The sequence below is a fragment of the Patiria miniata genome, unplaced genomic scaffold (genome assembly GCF_015706575.1).
Source record: "Patiria miniata isolate m_02_andy unplaced genomic scaffold, ASM1570657v1 HiC_scaffold_7, whole genome shotgun sequence".
Classification (NCBI taxonomy): Eukaryota; Metazoa; Echinodermata; class Asteroidea; order Valvatida; family Asterinidae; genus Patiria; species Patiria miniata.
Window position 1 is genome coordinate 5,979,161 of NW_024037074.1, and position 22,634 is coordinate 6,001,794.

General features: G+C 39.3%; 1 protein-coding gene across 1 annotated transcript; it reads right to left on the minus strand.

Annotated features, from left to right (window-relative positions):
• Nucleotides 1-1,337: 1,337 nt before the first annotated feature.
• Nucleotides 1,338-22,253, minus strand: LOC119718832. Its single transcript, XM_038188250.1, has 3 exons — nt 22,035-22,253; nt 10,483-10,678; nt 1,338-4,101 (listed from the first exon to the last, which is right to left on the minus strand). The coding sequence occupies exon 3, from the start codon at nt 4,053-4,055 to the stop codon at nt 1,449-1,451; it is 2,607 nt and encodes an 868-aa protein (XP_038044178.1). The 5' UTR covers nt 4,056-4,101; nt 10,483-10,678; nt 22,035-22,253; the 3' UTR covers nt 1,338-1,448.
• Between the last annotated feature and the right edge of the window lie 381 nt (nt 22,254-22,634).

The following is a 22,634-nucleotide window of genomic DNA, read 5'->3' on the forward strand; positions in this document are numbered from 1 at the left end:
TACATATTGTTTTGACCCATCCTGACAAAATGGTCAAGATATGAGGGTTCTTGTAAAAAAAATCTATGCACATGATCACAAGCTATGAAAAAAATATGACGATGCCAACTCAAGTTTCTTTCTCTAATAGGCAAATAAAGTAAAGTTCTTTATTCAACATGGAGTAGCTGTCCACAGAATTTTTCGCTTGAGTTTGTAAATTGATCACTCAAGACTTTGGAGATTTTCATGAGTGCTTCACATTGGCCATCTTATCTCTGATGTCTGACGACCATGGTTCCGCAAAATCCATGGCTTGAAAATTATATGTGATTTTCAAATTTTTCTAATTTTTACCTAAAGATGTATGATTCTAGAATAGATATTTTTGAATGTTTTATTTTTAATGTTACGTATCATACCAGTATTTTTCAACCCTTCAGAACTGTTAATTACAACCTTCGAGGCACAGTCCGATAATTTTGTAACGAGGATGAGTTGACTCACTATTTCTCAGCAGTCATCTGATGGATTGACACGTATAATTTTCATTTGATACAATAATTTCTGATGTGACAATAGCGACAGGTTCATGCGAAATTTGAGATTCAACAGGCTGCACATCAGGCGGCACACAGCCACGCGCCGCACAATGCCAGGACACAACAGGGGTTTTAAAAGACAGTAAAGTACAGTAAATGCCTCACTTATCCTGCCATGATTAGAAATGTAGCAGGATGATAATAGACCTTTATCATGCTGCCACCATTTCAGTCATGTTCCCTGTATCCAACAGTACTGAATGATAATTTTTTTGCGTGCAAAAAGGAACCAGACTATTTTTTCCTTCCAGCCTCGCTTTGGTTACGTTGATTTGAATGGGAAAAAAAGGCCGCAATATGATAATGGTCTATTTTCTTTTTTCTTTGCAAGGTTTTTAAACTGAATTTATAGACAAAAATATAAGACGGGTCATCATGAGCATTGTGTGGTTTTGTGAATGTTGCGTACACACGGTAGGTATGTGACAGTGAGCATGATGAGTACGTAACCCCTACATAAAAGTCTGAAGACAGAAAGACTATATAGCGTCTTTGAAATTACTACTATAATACATATACTGAATGTTTGTGACTGCAATGGTATTCGCCTCGTGGAATGGAACACTCAATTTGTCACCGAATGAAATTATTCCTCCCATATATTGCACGAACGTGAAACATTCATCATTTGTTTTTTACAACACCTGAGTGAATCGTTGTCATCTGATTGGTCAAAGCTGCCAAAAGTGTGACCGTGCAATGGAACTTCCATGCGGCCTGCACCGTGCATTGGTACGAATGATTGGATGACACGTGATCAACGGCCCACCAATCAGATGACGGGGATTTATTCAGGTGTTATATAAAACTATCCACCTAAATGAATAAGAATATTAGCAGAATAAGTATAAGATAGTGAAACAGCACTTACCTCGAGCACTTGAAGCAAGCAGTATGGTAGACACTATCCGGAAGACTAACCTCCTCCCCAACATACACGCTCAGTCCGCAAGCCTTACAGACACCGTAGTAATCCCCACCCTTGGAGTTGTTCCCATTCTTCTTCTTAGTGGCAGCTTTGTCTGCATTCAGTGACTCCCTGGATAGCATGCGTCTCAGTCCGTGTAGGGCACCCTTAGTGGGTGGCTTAACAGGGCTCTTGGTGGGGTTCCCAGAATACTGGGATTTCTGGGTGCTGCTGTAGCCGTACCGGGCACGTAGTTCCGACGCAGGTTCCCGCTTCGGAGAGGAGTCCGACATGCTACGGATCTTATTGGGTTTGAATTTTCGCGTGACGAGGGGACTCTTCTTAGTGAAGCCCCACAGCTTGCTGCCGATGCCTGCCTGCTTGGGCTGAACTGGGGAATCACCAAGTAAGGGTTCACCTCCCGCCTCCCAGGATTTGGTGCGTTTGTAACGATTGGGAAGGGATGCTGCCTGTTTGGGGGCTAGTGTTTCGGTCGGTCCGGTCTTGCCAGTGTACTGGGACATTTGGGAGAGGTAACGAGCAAATCCTGAGCCACTATCTCTCTTACAGCTGCCGTTGTAGGTGCCGTCAGCCTTCAGGGTCCCCTTGTCGGTGTCCTCTTCTTCTTCGCCACTGCTGCGGTCTTCGTCCTGCAAGGCATCGTTGACGTTTTCAAGGCTGAGTGATTTTGAAACCCGGCTAGACTTTAGGGAGGTATACTGGTTGCCTCCCCGCTTCTGGTTGCTGGTGCGCGAGGATGGGACGTACCTCTTCACACCAGCTTTTTTAGAAGACGAGGAGTGCGTATTTGCCTCTTGTTTAAATGAAATGAGATTCTCTTTGGAACCAGAGGTGGGCTTAGATGCCCCAAAGTCCCAATTGTGCATTACCTGATACTCTCCACCAGTATGGTCGTGGGCACCGGATTCTTCGGAGTCCAAGTATTTTCTGTTGGAGGCTGAAGCTGATTTCACTGAACTGGTAGATCCTCTTGGGGTACATTCAGAAGCAAGACTTCCAAGTGATGAAGAAACTGGTATTTTGGAGGGAAAAGGACTCTCCTTTTTTGACGGCGCATCAAAAGGAGTAGTCGGTGCAGACTGCGTCCCTTCCACTGAAAACATGAAAGCCGCATTGGTAAATCTAATTGGCTTCACAGGTGCCCTGGATTCATTGCTATGAGAGGAAAGAGGAAGCGCTTTTGGAACAGGGATCTTTGATGTCACTTGATTTTTATTGCTGCTGGAATTGTGGCTGGGACTTTCGGCTCTCGCGCCCTTGTGTTGCGGTAGTGATGAAAACTCAAAACTCTTGGATTTGGGCATCTTCAATTTTGTACAATGGGATCTCTCGATATAGCTGAATCGCTCTTCGGCCAACAGTTCACGACTGTTGGCTACTACTGGGAGGTGGATGCTGGTTTGGCTCTGTGGCTTGAAAGCAGGCTCAGAGGCCTGGCGGTAATACGCAGTGGTCTTGTAAGTCATCGGCCTAGAGGGTGTCACGGCATCAGGACTGGAACTGGAGTTTGATGAGTTACTGGAACTGGAGAGCGTTCGAACTCTTTGGGATGTTCCTTCGCTCTTACTTGGTCTAGTTGAGATACGGGCAGAAACAGCTCTGGTTGACCAAGGACTTACTACTGCCTCATCATGGTATTCTTTGTTATTACCAGGGTATTTGTTCCCAGGTGGTTGATTTAAGTTCATCGATTCTCCATGTGCATTCTTTCCTTCGACTTCTACTGCTGGCATCCCACAAGGGGCTGAATCAAGCCTCCTAAATTCATGCAATTTTGGTCTGGGTCTACAACTAGCATTGTCTCCGTTGGGTGAGGTGCTCCCGGAGCCCGGAGCATCAGTTGAGGTCAGCCTTCTGGGTGGTTTAGGAGGCGGAGCACTCTTTCCGAAAACCGGTGCACTCATCTGCCTGCGTAACTCCATGTGCCCCCTCACAGGTGGATTCTGCAGACTCTGGGGACTGTGAGGGAGATTCTTAGGGGTATAATGGGGAGCTCTCGGCATCTCAGCTCGGCCTGATGGTCCTACCACAAACTTGATGGTGTCTCGTGGGGTGTCCCGCGGGTTGCCCACAGAGGCCCGCCGCAGGTTGTAGGCATAATGGCCACTCCTGCTGGCAGGTCCTGTGCCAGTGCCGACGTTACGGGACATCTCAGCGATGCATCTGGCCATTGTCTCCCCTTCAACAGCCTCCTGAAAGCTTTGGATACCCGACAGTCTCTCAAGAGGTCTCTTAGTTTTGGATCCTTGAGAATTCCCTGAATTCCCTGCATTCTCGATACTGCATTCTCGATAAGTTGTGTCATCAGTGGTTGAAGAGTTTTGCATCTCCCCACCATATTCAGAGTTTTTCTCCAGGTTTTCTTGTCTAGCTAGCACACTTTTTGACTGACGGGATTCCGGTGTGGCTGGCTGGGCAAACATCTTCTGAGGAGCAGTAAGCTTTGTCTGGTTGGCCGCCATTATTGAGCCTGGTGCTCTGTAAGCCCTGGAGGAGACAGTTTGAAAGCGGTCTTCTTCTTGGAAGTTGGCAAACGGGGCATTCATCTTGACTCTCAGTCGATCGATCCCGTCAGAGTACCTCAGCAAATCTCTGAAACCAAAACAGAAAAAGTGACCTATACAAATATAAACTTCTTGTTATGCTCACAGCAAACTTCTGTAACATGCAGCTTTCAATGTTTGTATATTTCCTTGATCATTACCAGGAAAAAGCAGTTGAAATGCAAGAATCTGACCTATGAGGTTTACTATGTACACTCAAAACTAAAGCCAAAGGGAATTTGTTTTTTTTCTTTCAGTTTTGTTCATTACTGAGGAAGTATAAGTCATAGCTACATATGTGTATGGTAATTTGTCACTTTAGCTTTCCCTTTTTGTGGTGAGGAAACATTATTCATGAAGAAAAAATAACAACCCAATCATGCATAAAATATCCCATATCATTCTACAGTTATGTATGTGTTACCATTTTATGATTATTAAATTGCAAATGTACAACACTATCACGCACATACAAAGGTAATTCAACTTACATTTGTATATTCAAAACCGTATAAACAATTAAGTGTAACAAAACTGCAAGTTCATTATATTTTTAGTCTTGCAGTTTCCCAGTGTGGTCTATAAGCTTATAGTTGTCTCTCTAGGTATGGTGATCCCAAACTTTTGTTTCTCAAATGTCGCTAGCACTTAGGCTCAAGCCCATGGGCGTCGCCAGAATTTTTTCTAGAGGGGGGCAAAAAAAAATTTTGCCAAAAAATGCTTGTATTTCTCAACACATTCTCGATTTATCAGTTTTAGAGGGGGGCAGGGACATTTTACCCCCCTCCCAACTCATAAAATTTACACCACTTTGTCTTCGCGCCTCTTTTTCTTTTTTTCTTTTTTTCTTTTCTTTTTCTTCCTTTTTTTTTTTTTTTTTTGTTGCTTTTCCAGGGGGGGGGGGCAAGTGCCCCCCCTTGCCCCCCCCTCGCGACGCCCATGCTCAAGCCATAGGACAAAGAGTCTGATAGTAGCTAGGTACAGCAACTGCACCGTATTCCTTAGGTTACATGTTACTACTTTCTTTGTTAAATCCTTCTCCTTAATGGAATCCCAACCTTTGTAGCTTAAACGCTTCAGAGTACATGTACCGTATCTGCCATAGACAAGACACTTAAGAATAATAGGAACACAGGTTCTGACAATGGACCGATCCAGTAAGCCCGTCCCACTGCGCACGTGGGCAAATTAACACGTGCTCCTCTCCAATGCCACACTGCATTTTCCTGCCGCGCGCATCATTCGCGCGTGCACGCATGTCAGACTTTTATGCACGCATGTCGGACATAAATCACGGCTGTGATTGGTCAGAATACCATGGGGCGGTGCTTACTGGATCGGTCCATTGGTTGAGCACCTGAACAAAATTGATCTTATGAATAAACGTTCCTGAGGTCACAGCTTAGAATCCATTCTTAGATGGTTTTCCCGTTTCTACTGTTCTCTTTAGTGAAATTCAAACCCTCGTAGCTTAACAAATTAAGCGATCCAAATTTAAATGCCATGTCTTCCACGTCACTTTTCAGAGCCAGCGTGAAACGTGAGTGGAACGCCTCTGACAACTCTTTCCTTTTATCAACTTTATCAACGTAAACACATGATATCATTAAATGAACTCGAGATGTCTGGGGGGGGGGGGGGGGGAGGGGGCTACCGATGCCAAAGTGGCTGGCACAGCTGGAGAAGAGGGATGACACAGACAAGATGCAGACATTCGTATCCCCCCACCGACCTCTGTAAACACAGGAATGCCGCCAGTTGCCTGATGCCACTCATTAAAAAAAAGATGACGCATCAAAACGTGGAAGCAAACCAAAGGACATGTACGCGTGTCTTTGCAGTCTGAAGGTGCCAATTTGTTTTACGTCATTTCTGGACAGAGTAAAGCTACCTGTAGTTTACAATTAGAACACCAGTGAATCGCAATCAATACTGAGGTTTGGCAAGATTTGAGCCACATGAAAAATTATACATGGCAGTCCATCCTTAAAGCTATAGTCCATCATTTGCAGCCATCCGAAAAGTAACTGGCGTAATTATTGTTGAAAAACATACTTGTTTGAAAGATAGTAAGGGAACTAAACTCCCTGTGAAATTATTCTTTCTGGGAAGCTGTCATTTTGAAGTAATCAACGAAAGAAGGCATTTCCAACGGTGATTCTTAAGAAGCACCGTAGGAAAATTTAAATTAGTAGTTCGTTTTGTTATTCAGCGCAGCGCGCACAAGTATTGGAACAACGCACACGCGCGCACGGTTGTTATAATTCGTCGGATCAGTGCGCGACGTCGCGTATAGCTGCAATTCAAAACAATTCAAAACATGATTTAGTAACTTTTGATTTGAAATTGAGGTCTTAGAATGCTGTTTTTCTCAGAATGTACAGCTGAAGCTTAGCTGAAGCTTCATCAGGTTAGTTGCTCAGTATCCTTCAATAGATTTTGAACTCTTTTGTTGCTTCAAACGAACAAAATGCACAAATTACAAATGATGGACTGTAGCTTTAAGAAATAATTTTCTCCAAGGTGTCTGAAAGGGAGGAAACTTTAAGAAGATCGTGCAAGATCAGCTGGATATTGTCTCTAGAGGGATACGCAAATAGCAGAGGCTGGGCCACTTGCATAGTCAGAATTCCACCCGGCACTGCACACATTTGGTCACGACCATCAGTGTTCTTTTAAGGGAAATTAACGCATTAAACTGGTCAATCAACTTTTGGCGTTTCAAATAAGAATTTATCGTGCCCGTGTTTGTACTTAAAGGGAATATACAACATTTGCAAACATCGAAAAATAAAACTACCAAGTTTTTACGAAAAACTTTACTAGGATGTTGATAAATGACAGTCGAAAGCATCCTGTAAAATTATGGCACCTGGTGTGAAGTCATTTTCAAGAAAATAGTATTTTCGTATACATTTCCAACGGTGGTCGGCCGACCACCGTTGGAAAAACCTGACTATTTTTGAACTACTGATCCAAATTTACCATTTTTTCAGTCCAAATTTTGTTTGCCATTGGTTAGATGTTTATGAACGGGTGCAGGTAGGCCAGACTGGTTCCCTTACCTTACAATTTTCCGCCAACTATAAATATTGATCTATTACATCTTGAGTGCAGTCAGGGAACCAGACTGCTTAAACATTTTTGTTTTTCTTGGTTTTTCCAGCATTTTCGAACACAAAATTTCAAACAAGTTAGTGTAACAATATTTGATCTATTATACTAACCCCTTAAATAGTTCATTTCTAAAAATTACAGCAAAAGCCAATGATGTACATTCCCTTTAAGTTGTGTTTAAAAATATAACAGCCATTGCTGTATGGAAGCTAGGAAAAGGCAGGATTTTAACGGGGAACAAAATGGCATATGTCACATTTTTAGAAATAAACTGAGGAAATATACCGAGTTTTTTTCCCAAATTAGTATAGGAAAGTCCAATCAGTTGCAAGATAATAATTAAACCCTATTCATCAAATCACTTCTTTACAATAAATGAACTGTCTATCTTTTCGGGGGTGGGGGTTGTTTTGGGTTTTGGGTTTCATTTAGGCCTACATTTTATTTTCTTTCTTAAAGCTTCAAATCTGGCAAAGAAAGATGAAGGTTTTTTCAAACATGACAGATGATGACATTTTGCAGAGCGGAATATTGATGAGTATTTTCCCACAGCGCCCACAGAAATTAAAGTGCTGATAATTTGGCACTGACGGGCAAAATCATTACTAAATTTCAATACAATTTTCAGATTTTGCTGGTCATAAATATGCATCAGGCAAACTGAAAATTATTTATGCAGCAAAGCTTAATTATAATTTACATTGTATAATGTGGAGCAGCTAGAGTGTGGTATGTAAACAAACGCATGCAACAATTTCAATCCTAGTACCTACATGAAACCTGACGATGTGACGTCAAGGCGGAATGCCAGCCTCAAGACCCCCAACAAAAAGCTTACTCGATGCAAGAAACAAAACCGTCAAAAAAATTCAACCAACCGCAATCATTTGGATGAAAAAAGCAGAAGGCTGGCCTATGAGAGAATATAAACAATGATGACAAACATTAGCACTGGGGACAGACACCATCTGTTGACACCTAATCCTCTTCGTGACAAGATCAACAAATATTCCCGAATTAAATAAAAGAGAAGGACTACGATAAAGCCAATTAAGCAGGTATAATGACTGAGATGGCGAGAAGCTATTGACACAAGACTATTGGAAAAAGACGTTGATCTTTTGGAACGACCGGCAGAGGCATATATATTATTGAGTCATAATTATTGAATGGCCGTTACTATATTAATGCAAGTGGGATGTGAGATGAAAAATGGCTGGGGAAAAAAGAAAGAATTGCAAGATGAAATAAAAAAATCAATTCAGTTATAAACTTTGCATTGTCTATGGCTCTGAGCATGCAAACCTATGCACTCACAATTATTGTCAACAGCGAACAATTCTTCAGTGCCTTGAGTTTCTGCCTCTCACATGAAGCATGTTTGTGCTAAATATTGAATAAAGATTGGCATTTCCTGAATATAATGGAAAAATACTCCATTTAATACAGCCATCATCGGCACGATCCTGAATAATTTTTGGGCCATAACAGTCTAGGAACATGATAATTGTTGTGGGTTGCATCACATCAGAAACAGATAACAGGGGAATTCCACAGTAACTCACGGTAACTCACCCATCTTCGTAAACACCGGCAATCGTGGACCCCCTATTGCCCCTAATCCTCAATCCTTTCTTTGTACTTCAACTTTTGTACACGAATTTCAATCATGGACTATCGGTCAATCGTGGAAGTATTGTTTATGCCCTAACCCTTTTGTCCTAGGTCCACGATTGCCGGTGTTTACATACTCATGGTTACTCACAGTAAAAACGTTACATTTGGAGGGTGTCTTCTAGTTGTGCATGTCAACTAGTCTCTGTGCTGTTATTCTATAAAGTCAAAGCATTGAGGGTGGATTTTTCTCACAGAAGATCCCTTGAAATTAAGAGACTTAAGTACAAAAAAGCCAACAAAATAAACTTTTGTTTGTTTGGCAACTCCTGTTACAAGGAATGGTCGTATGCCAAAAATTTAAATACCCTGCATTTGAAAGTTTACTCATACTACATCATTAGGGTGCAAGTCATATGCTACCACAACAATTATTAGAAAATAATAGTCACATAATCTCTAAAGGGATATATTTCAGTAACTCACGTTACGGTATCGAACATTACAGTTTGTCCGCCTATCTTTGTTACAAGTTAAAACATACAAGAAACTAAACATCAAACAAAAAACTCTTTTTACATAAAAGATCAATCTTTCTCTGTGTCTTAAAAACAAAAACTCACAATACCAGGGGGTAGCACTTGCATTTTCAAGGTGCCAAACTGACAACCTGAAATCCATAATTTTAGCCCCCCAAAAAACTTTTCTTGACAAAAACTACACATAAACATACTCCATCTAACCGCCACATCACTGCAATGAAAGGTCTGGTTGTCCCCTATAACTTGACACCACATTTGAGGCTGTGATGCCTGCAGTGTTTGAAGATTTCATAAATTGTCCATTTTTCAGTCATGTCTACATTCTCATGGAATTGCCCAACAATCAGAATATGAAGAATGTCACCGTAATATTGCTCATCTGAGACAACCCCTTGAAGTTCAAGAACATGGATCTTGACTCGATCCTGAGGTCCATGGTGGCCTAACAGAATGTTCAAGGCCCTGAGGTGGCCAGCTCAATGGAACAGGGGTGTGAGTGACCACTGATAAAGATAGCTGAAAACAGCTGAAAAGGTGTGAAAAAGCTGAACTTTGGAAATCTCCTATACTTTTGTACACAGCAAGTGAGGGGAAAAGCTGAAAAAATCTGAAATCCAACACAAAAAACGCTTAAATCAGCTTTAAAGCTGAGATTTCACAACCCTGTTGGAAAGATGACAGATCCCCACAGACACTCCCAAAGTACCAGTAAAATGTGTAAAAGTTCCATGTTTTTGTAAAAGACTGCTGCCAATCCTGGACCTCTAGTGTAACAAGTTAATTTGCCAAAAATTACCAAAAGCATTATCAACATTATCTACAGCATCATTTCTAAAACAAGTGCTTTCTGAAAAGCCTCCGGGATAATTCTGAACAATGAGAGTTAAAAAGTTTGAGCTGTACATTACCTGGCCCGCGCAAGCTTACTTCAATACTCCTGAAAAGTCCTTGCAACATCCGGTTGAAGTAGTCTTCAATGATGTCAAGATGGAACTCTTACAAAGACTTTTGCGAACTATTCAGTTTGTAATAAGGTTCTTGACATTCAAATTCCCCAAGTCATTCAAAGCATTTACAAATTGCTTCAAATATTACGCGGGCCTACTCATCAGTATCCTCTTTCCTCATCCAATCATTGGCTAAAAATAGTCCCTTACCATCATCATCATCATCATGGTCCCATCAGCATCTCTGTGTATTTTCTTCTCTGCTTCTTGGGACGGGGGTCTCTCAAGTGCAGCAATGTGGAGTGGAATTCCTCTACGACGACTCTGCAGCGTGATCGCCGGCTACCTCATACACAGATACAGTCTCCTCGAGACGTTTGGATGGCGGCCCCGCCAGACTCTGCAGCTGGGAGTGAATATCAGACAACATCATCGTCAATCAAGGGCAAACACTCAAGATGCCTTAAAGATGCAAGTGGGATGAGGTTAACACTTCCTGGCTCGATGACCTAAAATACATTCCATCTACACAAACAGCTAGTACGTGGAAGTGCTGCAACTTTAATGGGCATTCTAAAAAATACATCACATAATTTATACCGGCTCATGCCTTTATAATTCAAATAATTTGCTAGACACTTACAAGAACTACCCCTAATGTAAAGATCAATTTCATGAGTCTTGAGTCCTTCGACCACAATTTTTAATGAAGAAATTGCAGCTGGAATAAGTACAAATTTGAGATGTTGACAGACTCTGGATGGTTCAAATAAAAACTGCGAAGTGATTAAGGTAAAACAGCAATTGCACAATCAAAAATCCAAAACAGAGTGGCAAAATTTCCTTTCGCACCAAGCAATGAAGTTCCGTGCACCAACACCGGCCTTGCAATGTTTACATCAACGATGGTTGCATCACTCAGATTTGACACAAGTTAAAACATGTCCACACAAGAACAAAGATAGTTTAAACAGGCATCACAAACAATGGGAAACACAACATTGTTTTTTTCCCCAGCAAATATATATAACTCTTTCAAGGTTGGGAAAATCATGTGATGAGCCAACGTGACCAAATTTCCTTGTGTTCGTAAATTTGGAAATGGACAAGGAAGTAATTTCTGAATTAATTTGAAAGCTGTGTCTGATCTGAAATAGAAAGTGATTTATAACTGGCCGGCAATAAACATCCATTGCGTGTGGCCTATGGGAAGTCACTGATGATGTGAAAACAAAAGAACAATAGTTCAGCTGTTTTGTTTTATTTAACTGCCTACGCAGCATGATGATCTAGATCTGTACTTTATTAAAACGAAACGCATTAACAGGGTTTTTTTCTTAACAATAGATGCAAAACTACAGATTTGCATATCTGTATACTTACGTATCAAACTCTGTCGAATAACAAAGTTTGTTAAATAATTACCTGATCACAATTTTATTTCTGTTTCTATACCCAACAGACAATTGTTGTAAAATACATTAAATGAGCTGTTCTTCATTAAAGGGAATATACATCATTTGCTTTTGCTGTAATTTTCAGAAATGGATGGAATTGGGGGGCATGGGCGTCGCCAGGATTTTTTCTAGAGGGGGGCAAATTTTTTTTTGCTAAAAAATGCTTGTATTTCTCAACACATTCTCGATTTATCAGTTTTAGAGGGGGGCAGGGACATTTTGCCCCCCCCCCAACTCATTAAATTTACACCACTTTGTCTTCGCGCCTCTTTTTCTTTCCTTTTTTTTCACTTTTTTTTTTCCTTTTTTTTTTTTTTTTTTTTGCTTTTCCAGGGAGGGGGGCAAGTGCCCCCCCTTGCCCCCCCCCCTCGCGACGCCCATGTTGGGGGGTTGGAAATATATAGCAAATATAGTTACACTGACTTTTTTGAGGTTTTGGGTTCGAAAATGCTATAAAAACCAAGAAAAACAATCATTTTCCTGTAGTCTGGTTCCCTGACTCCATATAAGAAGAAACAGAGCAGTTTACATACATTGGGGAATTGTAAGGTCAGGGAACCAGTCTAGCTGGCTCGTACCCGTTCATAGGTTTGTAATCGATTGCAGACAAGTGCGATGGTCTATTGGGGCCAGTATTTGAAAAAAAAGCCAGTTTTTTGCCAACGCTGATCGGCCGATCAGCGTTGGAAATTGATACAAAAATACCACTTTTCTTGAAAATGACAGTATACCAGGTGCCATGATTTTACAGGATGCTTTACACTGTCATTCACTAACAGTCCAGCAAGGTATTTCAAAATGATTTGGTAGTTTTATTTTTTGATGTTTGCAAATGTTGTATTTTCCCTTTAATCGATGAAATTTTGCAATAACATGGTGGGCAATTCCAAGGTAACTCTCATTATATTTGAAGGGAGTCTTCTGTCGACTCGGTGCTGTCATTCTGTTCTGTCATAGTCAAATCATTGAGGGTGGCTTTTTCTCTCACAAGATCCCTGAAATTAACTCTAACCACCCAAACTCCATCAAAATTCATCCCTCCATTTTGGTGGATATTGGAGACTGGGTCCTGGAGGCCTGGCATTACTAAATATTGATGGAGTATGATTGACTTAGGCCAAATGGCCTGAAGCAGTGCTAGGGGTATCTATATTCCGTCTCGCTGCCACATCACTCAAATGAAAGGTCTTGCTGTTCCCTTTAATTTGATACCACATTTTGAGGCTGTGATGCTTGTAGCTTTGAACACTTCATAACTTTTTCATTTTCAACCATGTCCACATTGTCACGGAATTGCCTATCTGCAAAAAACATATATTTAAGCATATAGTTACAATATTACCCCGGTAATGCCAAAACGGTGACCTATTTTTTTTATTGAGGGGGGAGTTGAGAAATATGAAATTCTGTAAAAACTGCAGCAAAAGGATTGACTTCCGGTTCCTCACATAAAAAACTGTCTACAAGAGAGCTCAGAAAACATACCCGGAATATCTGTGTACATTTCACGATACAGAAAAAATACACCGAGCTGGGGTAAGAATATAAACAAAAACAGCCGAATCTCATCAACTATTCAGAACGGTATGGTAGCTCACTTCAATCACTTGTGACTAAATGCGCAAGAATGTGCAAATGTGGCAGAGAAAATGTGTGTCACTGCTCGTAAAAGTTTATTATCGTAAAAGATCTCAATGACAGAAATGTCTTGGGCATATGTAGAGACTTGGTGTCACTGGTTCAGTGTGGCATGGACTGAATGAAACATTCGCTCATCAGACAGGAGGTCCCATCCAGATGTTGAATGACTCTTGACAAATATTCTTCCCAACACGCCCCCCCCCCCCAAAAAAAAAATACTATATACTATATGTCTGTTGGATGAACAGAACATAGGGCTTTTCTGCATCACGATTTTTGATGAGTTTATGTTCATGAACATAGTAACATGAAATATTAGCTGTTTCAGCTTGCATTTCTCTAGATATAGAATTTTACAATATTCACCATTAAGATGACATCTCATAACCCAAGATGATGTCATCATGACGTCACTAAACCCAATTTTGACCTTTAACACATTTCAAAGTACATACCTTGTTTCAACCCGATCGGACATGGTTCTCTAGATATAGGATTTTAATTTATGCACCTTTTTGATGTCACATGACCCATGATGACGTTCATCATACAGGCAGGCAACTGGGAATTTAGAAAAAAAACAAGGAAACTCCAAACCACACAAGACTTTGTACAGTATTTTTCAAAAAAAAACGAGGAATCAGCGGATCCGAGGAAGTTGCATGCCTGATCATAATGTCGCTTGCCTAGGGCAAACTTTACCTTTGGATCTTTGTCTGTGCCTCGTTTCAAGTCACTCTGACTTCCTTTTATGTCAAATTTTGCTGGTCGAAAAATATGTAAAATTTTTATAATGTATAAAAAATCAGTTGACGTCATCTTGACGTCACTTCAGTATCTTTCTACCCACCAAGTTACATGACGATCGGACCTACCCTTATGTGTTTTGAAATACTTGCATAAGATATGATAAGCTTCCCCATTCTTTTCCTACATCTGATATGGTCATTTTATATCTTATTGGACAGATATTTACTTTTTCGAAACTTTCAGCACTGAATCATTTATCCCTTAACTCTTTTTACCACAACTCTATGGGTATGGGCAATAATTAACCTTCCAATGTTCAAACCTGATCATTATTTTTCTAATGACTACAGTTTTAGTTGACATTCAAACACTATGCAATCGTTTGTCACAGCTGCATGTGATAACACAAATAAGTTTCCATATACTCAAATATACTGTTTGCTACATATGTACAGTGTATTTCAATAGTTCTAAATAAAAGACACCATTTCATACAAATTTGCAAAACAAAACAAACAGGGACAAAAGATAGGCTATACTTGACTTGATACATGCAACCATCCACACAATTCTGCTCATGAAAGTACGTTCACACTTCCACCTGACATCATCTACAAAACAGTTTCAGCTTCTCACTTCCCACCAAACAAAATAGAAAATTATCAAAAACATAACTTTGCCTGAGGTTTTACTAGTCCCAGAAGGGCAAGCATATTTGTACAGGGTGAGAAAAAATAAAAGGAAACCCAAATGTTGGGACCATTGTTTTATTGAAATTCTGCATGTGTAGCACTTTCAAAATCTAGGGTATGAAAGCCCGAATCATTAGCTTTCTTTTAGCACAAGAATCATTCAGATCACTCATGTACTTTACAAGTCACAGAATTTTAAACACATCCACCGTTTTAAGGTTCTGTCCATGGATCACAAAAAGGATGTGCATTCTTTCAGCAAAACGAAAACAATTCACACACGTATATGTGATTTCTTTTCGTTTTGCTGAAAGAACACTGAACTGTTTTGTGATCCGTGGACAGAACCTTAAAATGGCGGTTGTGTTTAAAATTCCGTAACTTGAAAAGCACATAAGTGATTTGAATGATTCTTGTACCAAAAGAAAGCTAATGGATTGGGCTTTCATATACTAGATTTTGAAAATGCTACATGCAAAACTAGAGAGTGTACTCGCTATACTACGCGCACACGCGCATGTGCCCACATAGACACGCTGCCGCCATACTTTAGGTAGAAAAATGGCCGATCGGGATTGGTCATATGCCCTGCCAATATTAGCAATGTATGAAGCCCGGGAAGGGACAGGGTGGAATTTTTTTTTGGAATTTCCTAATTCGTTCGCACGAATTCCTATTTCGTTCGCACGAATTCCTAATTCGTTCGCAGGAATTCCTATTTCGTTCGCACGAATTACTAATTCGTTCGCACGAATTACTAATTGTGCGCACGAATTACTAGTTCGTTCCTACGAATTGAAATTTCGTTCACACAAATTGCTATTTCGTTCCCACGAATTGCTAACTCATTCGCATGAATTGCTATTTCGTTCGCACGATTTCCTAATTCGTGGGAACAAATTGCTAACTCGGGCGAACGAATTAGGAATTCGTGCGAACGAAATAGCAATTCGTGCGAACGAATTAGGAATTCGTGCGAACGAAATAGGAATTCGTGCGAACGAATTAGCAATTCGTGCGAACGAATTAGTAATTCGTGCGAATGAATTAGCAATTCGTGCGAACGAATTAGTAATTTGTGCGAACGAATTAGTAATTCATGCGAACGAATTAGCGATTCGTGGGAACGAATTAGTAATTCGTGCGCACTAATTAGTAATTCGTGCGCACGAATTAGCAAATCGTGCGAACGAATTAGCAATTCGTGCGAACGAATTAGCAATTCGTGCGAACGAATTACTAATTCGTGCGAACGGATTAGTAATTCGTTCCAACAGGTACAAACTTTAAGAAGTACATGTCATTTCTCACAGATTAAATTTCTCAATCCTTGTCACAACTAAGATTTTTTTCAATCAAGTAATTGGACATCAAGCATTATCGACTTTTATCAAGTGTGAAAATGACAATATGGATCTATTGGTATGTTTATTTTTTTAGTAAATTGGATTGTGTTTAAAGCGCCTTGAGCACCTTAATAGGTGGATATGTGCGCTTTATAAATCTTCATCATTATTATTATGATTATAACCACACTGTAGAAATGTGTCAATGAAAAATCAGCTTTTATCAAGAAACGCCAAGAGGACATAAACAGCAATCCTTCAATACACCTTTGTGTCCCAATTCTCAATTTTCGTTTTGCTATTTTCAAGGGTATTAGTGCCTTTTTGGTTTTTATGCTAATGCAAATTTCCATATTCACAGGCAAATGTGTGATGTCATTTCAGGCAGAAACTGCAACATACCACTATTTCATCACCAAACGTCACTATTTCATCACCAAAATTTTGGATATTTGCTGTTGTATTTTTTCTTTTAATACAATCATTATCCTTGCCCCGTGCTGAATCATACAGAGAAGACAACTTCTGAAGGTACCTGCATCTTGCCTCTACTGACAGAGATCTCAAAGTCATCTTTGTTTTTATACTGGTCTCATTTTAACTGTCATTTTCCACCATTAAGAAAATAATTACAGTATTAAACAGTGGCACGCTTTTATTTACATAGAGGAGTCTTTGTATGTGTTGGCATATGGTCATGAAGTTTTGTTTTGGCATGAATGTTCACCACTTCAGTTCTACTTTAAACTCCACGATTAATGAAAGACACAGAAAAAATGATAGATCTCTAATGAGTTAAGTAAATGTATGAATAATTAAGAAATATGTATTATAATGAAGTTGTTCCAAAGTTTTGTCTAAAATCCTGAACTTCATAGTGTCAAATTTCTTCACGAATGCATTAAAGTGTGTATTTTAACCATAATTTTCAGCAATTCTTGAGTTAAATGTCATAAAATTGACAGCCGGTGCAACTAGTTATATCTGATTCCTTAGTAATTAGATCGAACACTGAGCTGTCATTCTCGATTGCTAAGTCATGAAAGGAATCTGTACTTGACTGCATCGGGTATCATATCGTGACATTTGATCCTGCGATAGAGATAGTGACCTCTTTTAAAACAAGGTTAGTCCCTCTGACAGGAAGAGCCTCAAAGGAAGATACCAAAGCAAAAGATTGCTAATATACAACATTTGCTTTTGCTGTCGTTTTCAGAAAGAGATGGATTTGGGGGTTAGTATTATAATTGTTACACTGACTTGCTTAAAGTTTTGTGTTCATACACATGTATACTGGAAAAGCCCAAGAAAAAATAATGCTGTTCTTGTAGTCTGGTTCCCTGACCCTACTTCTGACAAACTAAAGCAATTTGTAGACGTCGGGGAATTGTCAGGTCATGGAACCAGACTAACTGGCTTGCACCCGTTCACGGATGTGTAACCGATTGCGAACAAAATGCGGAATAACTAAATTTGGTAAATTGGGGTCTGACTATTTACTTTTTTTCCAACGATGGTCAGCTGACCATCGTTGGAAATTGATACAAGAACTCCACTTTTGTTGAAAGTGATAACACACCAGGTGTCATGATTTCACAGGATGCTTGATACTATTATTCGCATAAACTTTTTACAGTCCAGTAAATTTTTCATAAGGCCTATTTGGAATTCTGTTTTTTGATGATTGCAAATAAAAAAATTGTTGAAATGTTTGTTTACGAGTAGGTGACACTGACCTGCTTAAAGTTTTGTGTTAAAAACCCAGGAAGAAAGTTCTTATAGTCTGGTTCCCTGACCCTACTTCTGACCAAACAAAGCAATTTGTAGATGTCGGGGAATTGTCAGGTCATGGAACCAGACTAACTGGCTTGAACCCGTTCACGGATGTGTAACCGATTGCGAACAAAATGCGGAATAACTAAATTTGGTAAATTGGGGTCTGACTATTTACTTTTTTTCCAACGATGGTTAGCTGACCATCGTTGGAAATTGAAAAACTCCACTTTTGTTGAAAGTGATAACACACCAGGTACTATGATTTCACAGGATGCTTGATACTATTATTCGCATACACTTTTTACACTCCAGTAAAGTTTTTCATAAGGCCTATTTGGTATTCTGTTTTTTGATGATTGCAAATAAAAAATTGTTGAAATGTTTGTTTATGAGTAAAGAATGACTGATATTTCTATTCTTGAGGTTGATGGCTCAGAGTGCCACTCTAAAATATTGGAGAAGTGTTTTGCTTCACTAATTGCAATGCCACCATGTTAGGAATGTGGGCAATTTGCAACAACAACAAAATGCACAGCATACATCCCGGGCAATACAATTTTCAAAAGAATGGGGCCAATTTTATTAAGCAGCTTAGTATAGAAAATAATGCTTACCAAAAAGAAACAGCTTACTAGCCAAAAACTCATGAGATGTCTATAGCTTATAACTGGTTTCCCCCTGATTTTGGTTTAGCACACAAATTTGCCAAACAGTATTTTCTGTTTCTGTGAAATTAGACCGTGGTGCCGGATTTCATCATACTTTACACCGATCGTGCTCATTTATTACTGGAGCTAGTGTCGCCAGATCCAAACATGAAGTGTTGGCTACGGAGCCATATATCACCGAGCATCGTTATCCTTATTTGGCCGTTCACACGGCTACCAGAAGAAACGAACCATTTATCAATGTCTGTAACACGCAGAGAGTGAACGACAATGCATTAATTGGACGTATCCATTTTAAACTTTATCAGTACATGTCATTGCCATCTGTTACTGCTTCTGTTCTTGAGTTGAATTACAAATGAAGCTAATAAAATAAAGAAAAAAACAACCAATTTAACTAGCATAATTTACTAGGAAACATACCCATCCAGGCAAATTCAAACAGCTACATGGGATATCGAACACACACACACACACTGTTGGACTTAGTTTCTGGAGGTATGCCAAACCCAGTGTAAATGACCATCAGTTTAGGGGTACTGTACCCATTCTAACAGATTTAAACGACACCTGCTGTTGGTCTTTGATGGGTTGATTTCGGTTAGGATTAATAATTCAAACAAAATGATGATATTGTAACAACCAGTTTTGTCGTACATTACTTTTATAGTATTTCCATGTATTTTTTTTATATTTTGGGGGTATATTTGTCTTCATTGTCTTGGCCCAACAATATTTTTACTCAAAAGCTGTTTTCAAAAGATAGGAATGTATCACATCAAAACTTTAACAATTTCTTAACTTGTAATTTGTATAAGTTAAATTTTGTCCACATATAAACTTGTCCAAGAACTGCATGCAGAATGTTGCTCAAGGATCTTCATTTTGGCAGAGAAATTTCACTTCACAAATTTATAAAGTCAATAACCTAGGTTTGTTATTTTTTAATTTTTTTTTGGTCCAGACAAGGAAGATCCATGTATAAAAAACTAGACCCACTCTGTAAAACGAAACTTGGCACTGCATTTACTTTGCCTACTTCTCGATGAAAAGGGAAGGAAAAGAGAGAAACTGAAGACAACAAAATCAAGAAGTGTGTGTGGAAAACCCCTCATGAACTGTACCAAACAGATTTCATTTTCGTTTATTGTTCTTAGATTGTTTGATTGATTTCCTTGTCGCTCGGGATATTGTCAAAAGTGGAGAATGAGTTTCTTTAATTTAATATTCATGTACACAAGACTCTCATCAGATTGACACTTCAAGCTAATATACAACATTGGCTTTGCTGTAGTTTGATAACAGAAATTGATAGATTTTGAGGTTAGTATTTTATAGAAAATATTGTTACACTGACCTGTTTAAAGTTTTGTGTTCATTTATGCTGGAAAAACCACGAAGGAAATGCTGTTCGTGTAATCTAGTTTCCTGACCCTACTTCAGACGAAATGGAACAATTTATACACGTTGGGGAATTGTTTGGTCATGGAGCCAGACTAGCTGGTTTGCACCCATTCATGGATGTGCAACCGATCGCAAACAAAATGTGGACTAACTAAATTTGGCAAATTGGAGGCAGCATTTGAAAAAGTTATTTTTTTCCAACGATGGTAGGCTGACCATCGTTGGAAATGATAGCACACCAGGTGTCATGACTTCACACAAGTGAAAAAACCTTTTCACGCTTTTTCACAAAAGTGGGGAAAACATCTTCACGCTTTTTCATTTTTTTTCACACATGTGGGTAACCATTTTCCGGTCTTTTCGCACAATTGGGAAAGCTTTTTCACATCTTTTTTCCAGGAGTGGGAGAACATTTTCACGAAATGGGAAATATGGGAATGTGAATGCAAATGCTAATTCTATTCACAAAATTTCCCATTCCCATTCGCAGTGTTAACTTTCAAATGCACTGTACTGTATTTTAATGTATTAAATATTCCATTTATTGCTTCTTTTTAAGCCTCAGTGTTTGGGCTGAAATGTCATTTTGAATATTATTGTATCATATTCATGTAACTCAATTTTGTTGTTGGGGTAGCTGATTGAACTGCTAACAAAGTTCACTCGGCCCAGATGGTTACCGGCTGAAACAATAATGATAAGGGAAGGAAAATACAAATACTACCAACGGCAGGAAGTGATAGTCAGTCTGAACGGAAATGCAATCCAGCCAGTTTTGTAATCGCTTGTCCACTCTAAGTGCAACACTCTTCCACTCAACATATACTCATTTCCCAGCAAATTCATGAAAAAAAACTCAGTACTAAAAAAGTAGCATGGTATGATTCCTGTCAAAAATAAGTTCGACAGGATAATTTTGGTTATAAATTAATAACCCTCCTACTGTTTGAACAGTCACAGACAGTCAAAATTTATATCCACTTCCCCTGCCATGCCTTTTAGTTTTAGGCAGGCTAGTCACCAACAGTCAGATCATATTTCAAGCAAGCACTCTGACTAGTCTATTACAGTCAACAGACAAAAGCAGGCAAGCGTTAACCACAGCTGGCAAGTGGTAACCACAGCTATCAAGTTACATTAACAGTCACAACCAGACAATCATGCTTTATGTAGCCTGGAGCTCGTCACTTGATTGATTTTTATGAAAGGACAACTAGGCACAGAATATATGTTTGCATAGGAGGGGTTTTAAGGCCACTTTCGCATGCTACGCCAGGTTTTCAATTTGATATACACCTGCAACATTAACAGAAGAAACTGACAACTGATAATGGCAAAACGAATACATGTAGGCATATATTCAATATGCAATTAGCTTGTCTTACATATTTCCTGGGAAAGATTCCCATATCTGGTCATCACTCATTTTTCCCTTCAGTGACCTAACAGCCATCACAAAGTGATAATGTCCAAACAAGTCAAATTTAGCACGGAAAATGTGAAGTATTTACTGAGAAAACACTAATTAGACATTTTCAGACCAGTCTCATACTCATACGGTTTGTGCACAAACGTGATGGCCAGATATGGGAATCTTTCCCCAGACAATTCATAAAATAACTGTATCTTAAAAAAAATATCTCTTTTGAGTTTGAATTTTGTTTGCACACATACAAAAATTCTGTAAATGAAAACCAACTGACATACATTTGAACACTTCTAGATTTTCAAGACAGAAATACCTCATTATGTCTGTATATGAGCCAAACGATTTACACAACCGAAATCTGACACCATCCACTGAAATAATGAACAAATTTAAACCAATTATAGGTCTATCATTGCAAGGTCCAGACATACACATGAAATATTAAACGATTTTTCATCAAATATGTAACGCATGACTGACCTGAAACAGATGTCCGGGCGTGACAGACAACAATGACAACTTCAACAATGGCGACAATAGAAAATGCTGACAAGAAACATTCCAACTAAATTAAAAAATAGCAAATAGGATTCAAGTACCTGGTCTTCATCCTACAGGTCGAAAATGATGGCAAGTGGACATGATACTCTTCCCAAAATGACAAAATTTAGACGTCAGAGGCACTTTTGGCAGAAGAAATGTTGATTATTCACGCAAAAACACAAAGGCTACCACTACCAGTATAGCCGGTTATACCAGACGAGTCGAGTCGTGCGTACACCCATCCCATGCTAGTAAACACGTGCAGGCCCAGCATGTTGCCTTGGCGCATTTCAATATAACGGCCATCGTCACATGGCCTACGGGAACCTACATGTAAATACAACGACACCGACACCAAACGAGAATGATCGGCACGTGCCTGGCGCTCACAGAAAGGAAAGTTGTGTTTCTCACGATCATAATCAAAACTCCCCGGACGACATCGATGAAGGAAATTCACTTTATTTATTCAGACTTGTTGCTTGTATAACAGTGTTCAGTGCATGTTGATATTAAAAGCAAATCTTTCAATATTGTTGGTATTTTTGTAATTATAAATTGTTTGAAGAAAGAATGCGATATCTTTTTAAATCAAGGTTTAGTCAAAACTTTTGGCACATTTTAAATTATCGATTTTGTTATTTCAGATCACATCC

Bases quoted from the DNA above. Each gene is read 5' to 3' on its own strand.
- LOC119718832 (XM_038188250.1), bottom strand. From the start codon at position 4,055: ATGAATGCCCCGTTTGCCAACTTCCAAGAAGAAGACCGCTTTCAAACT.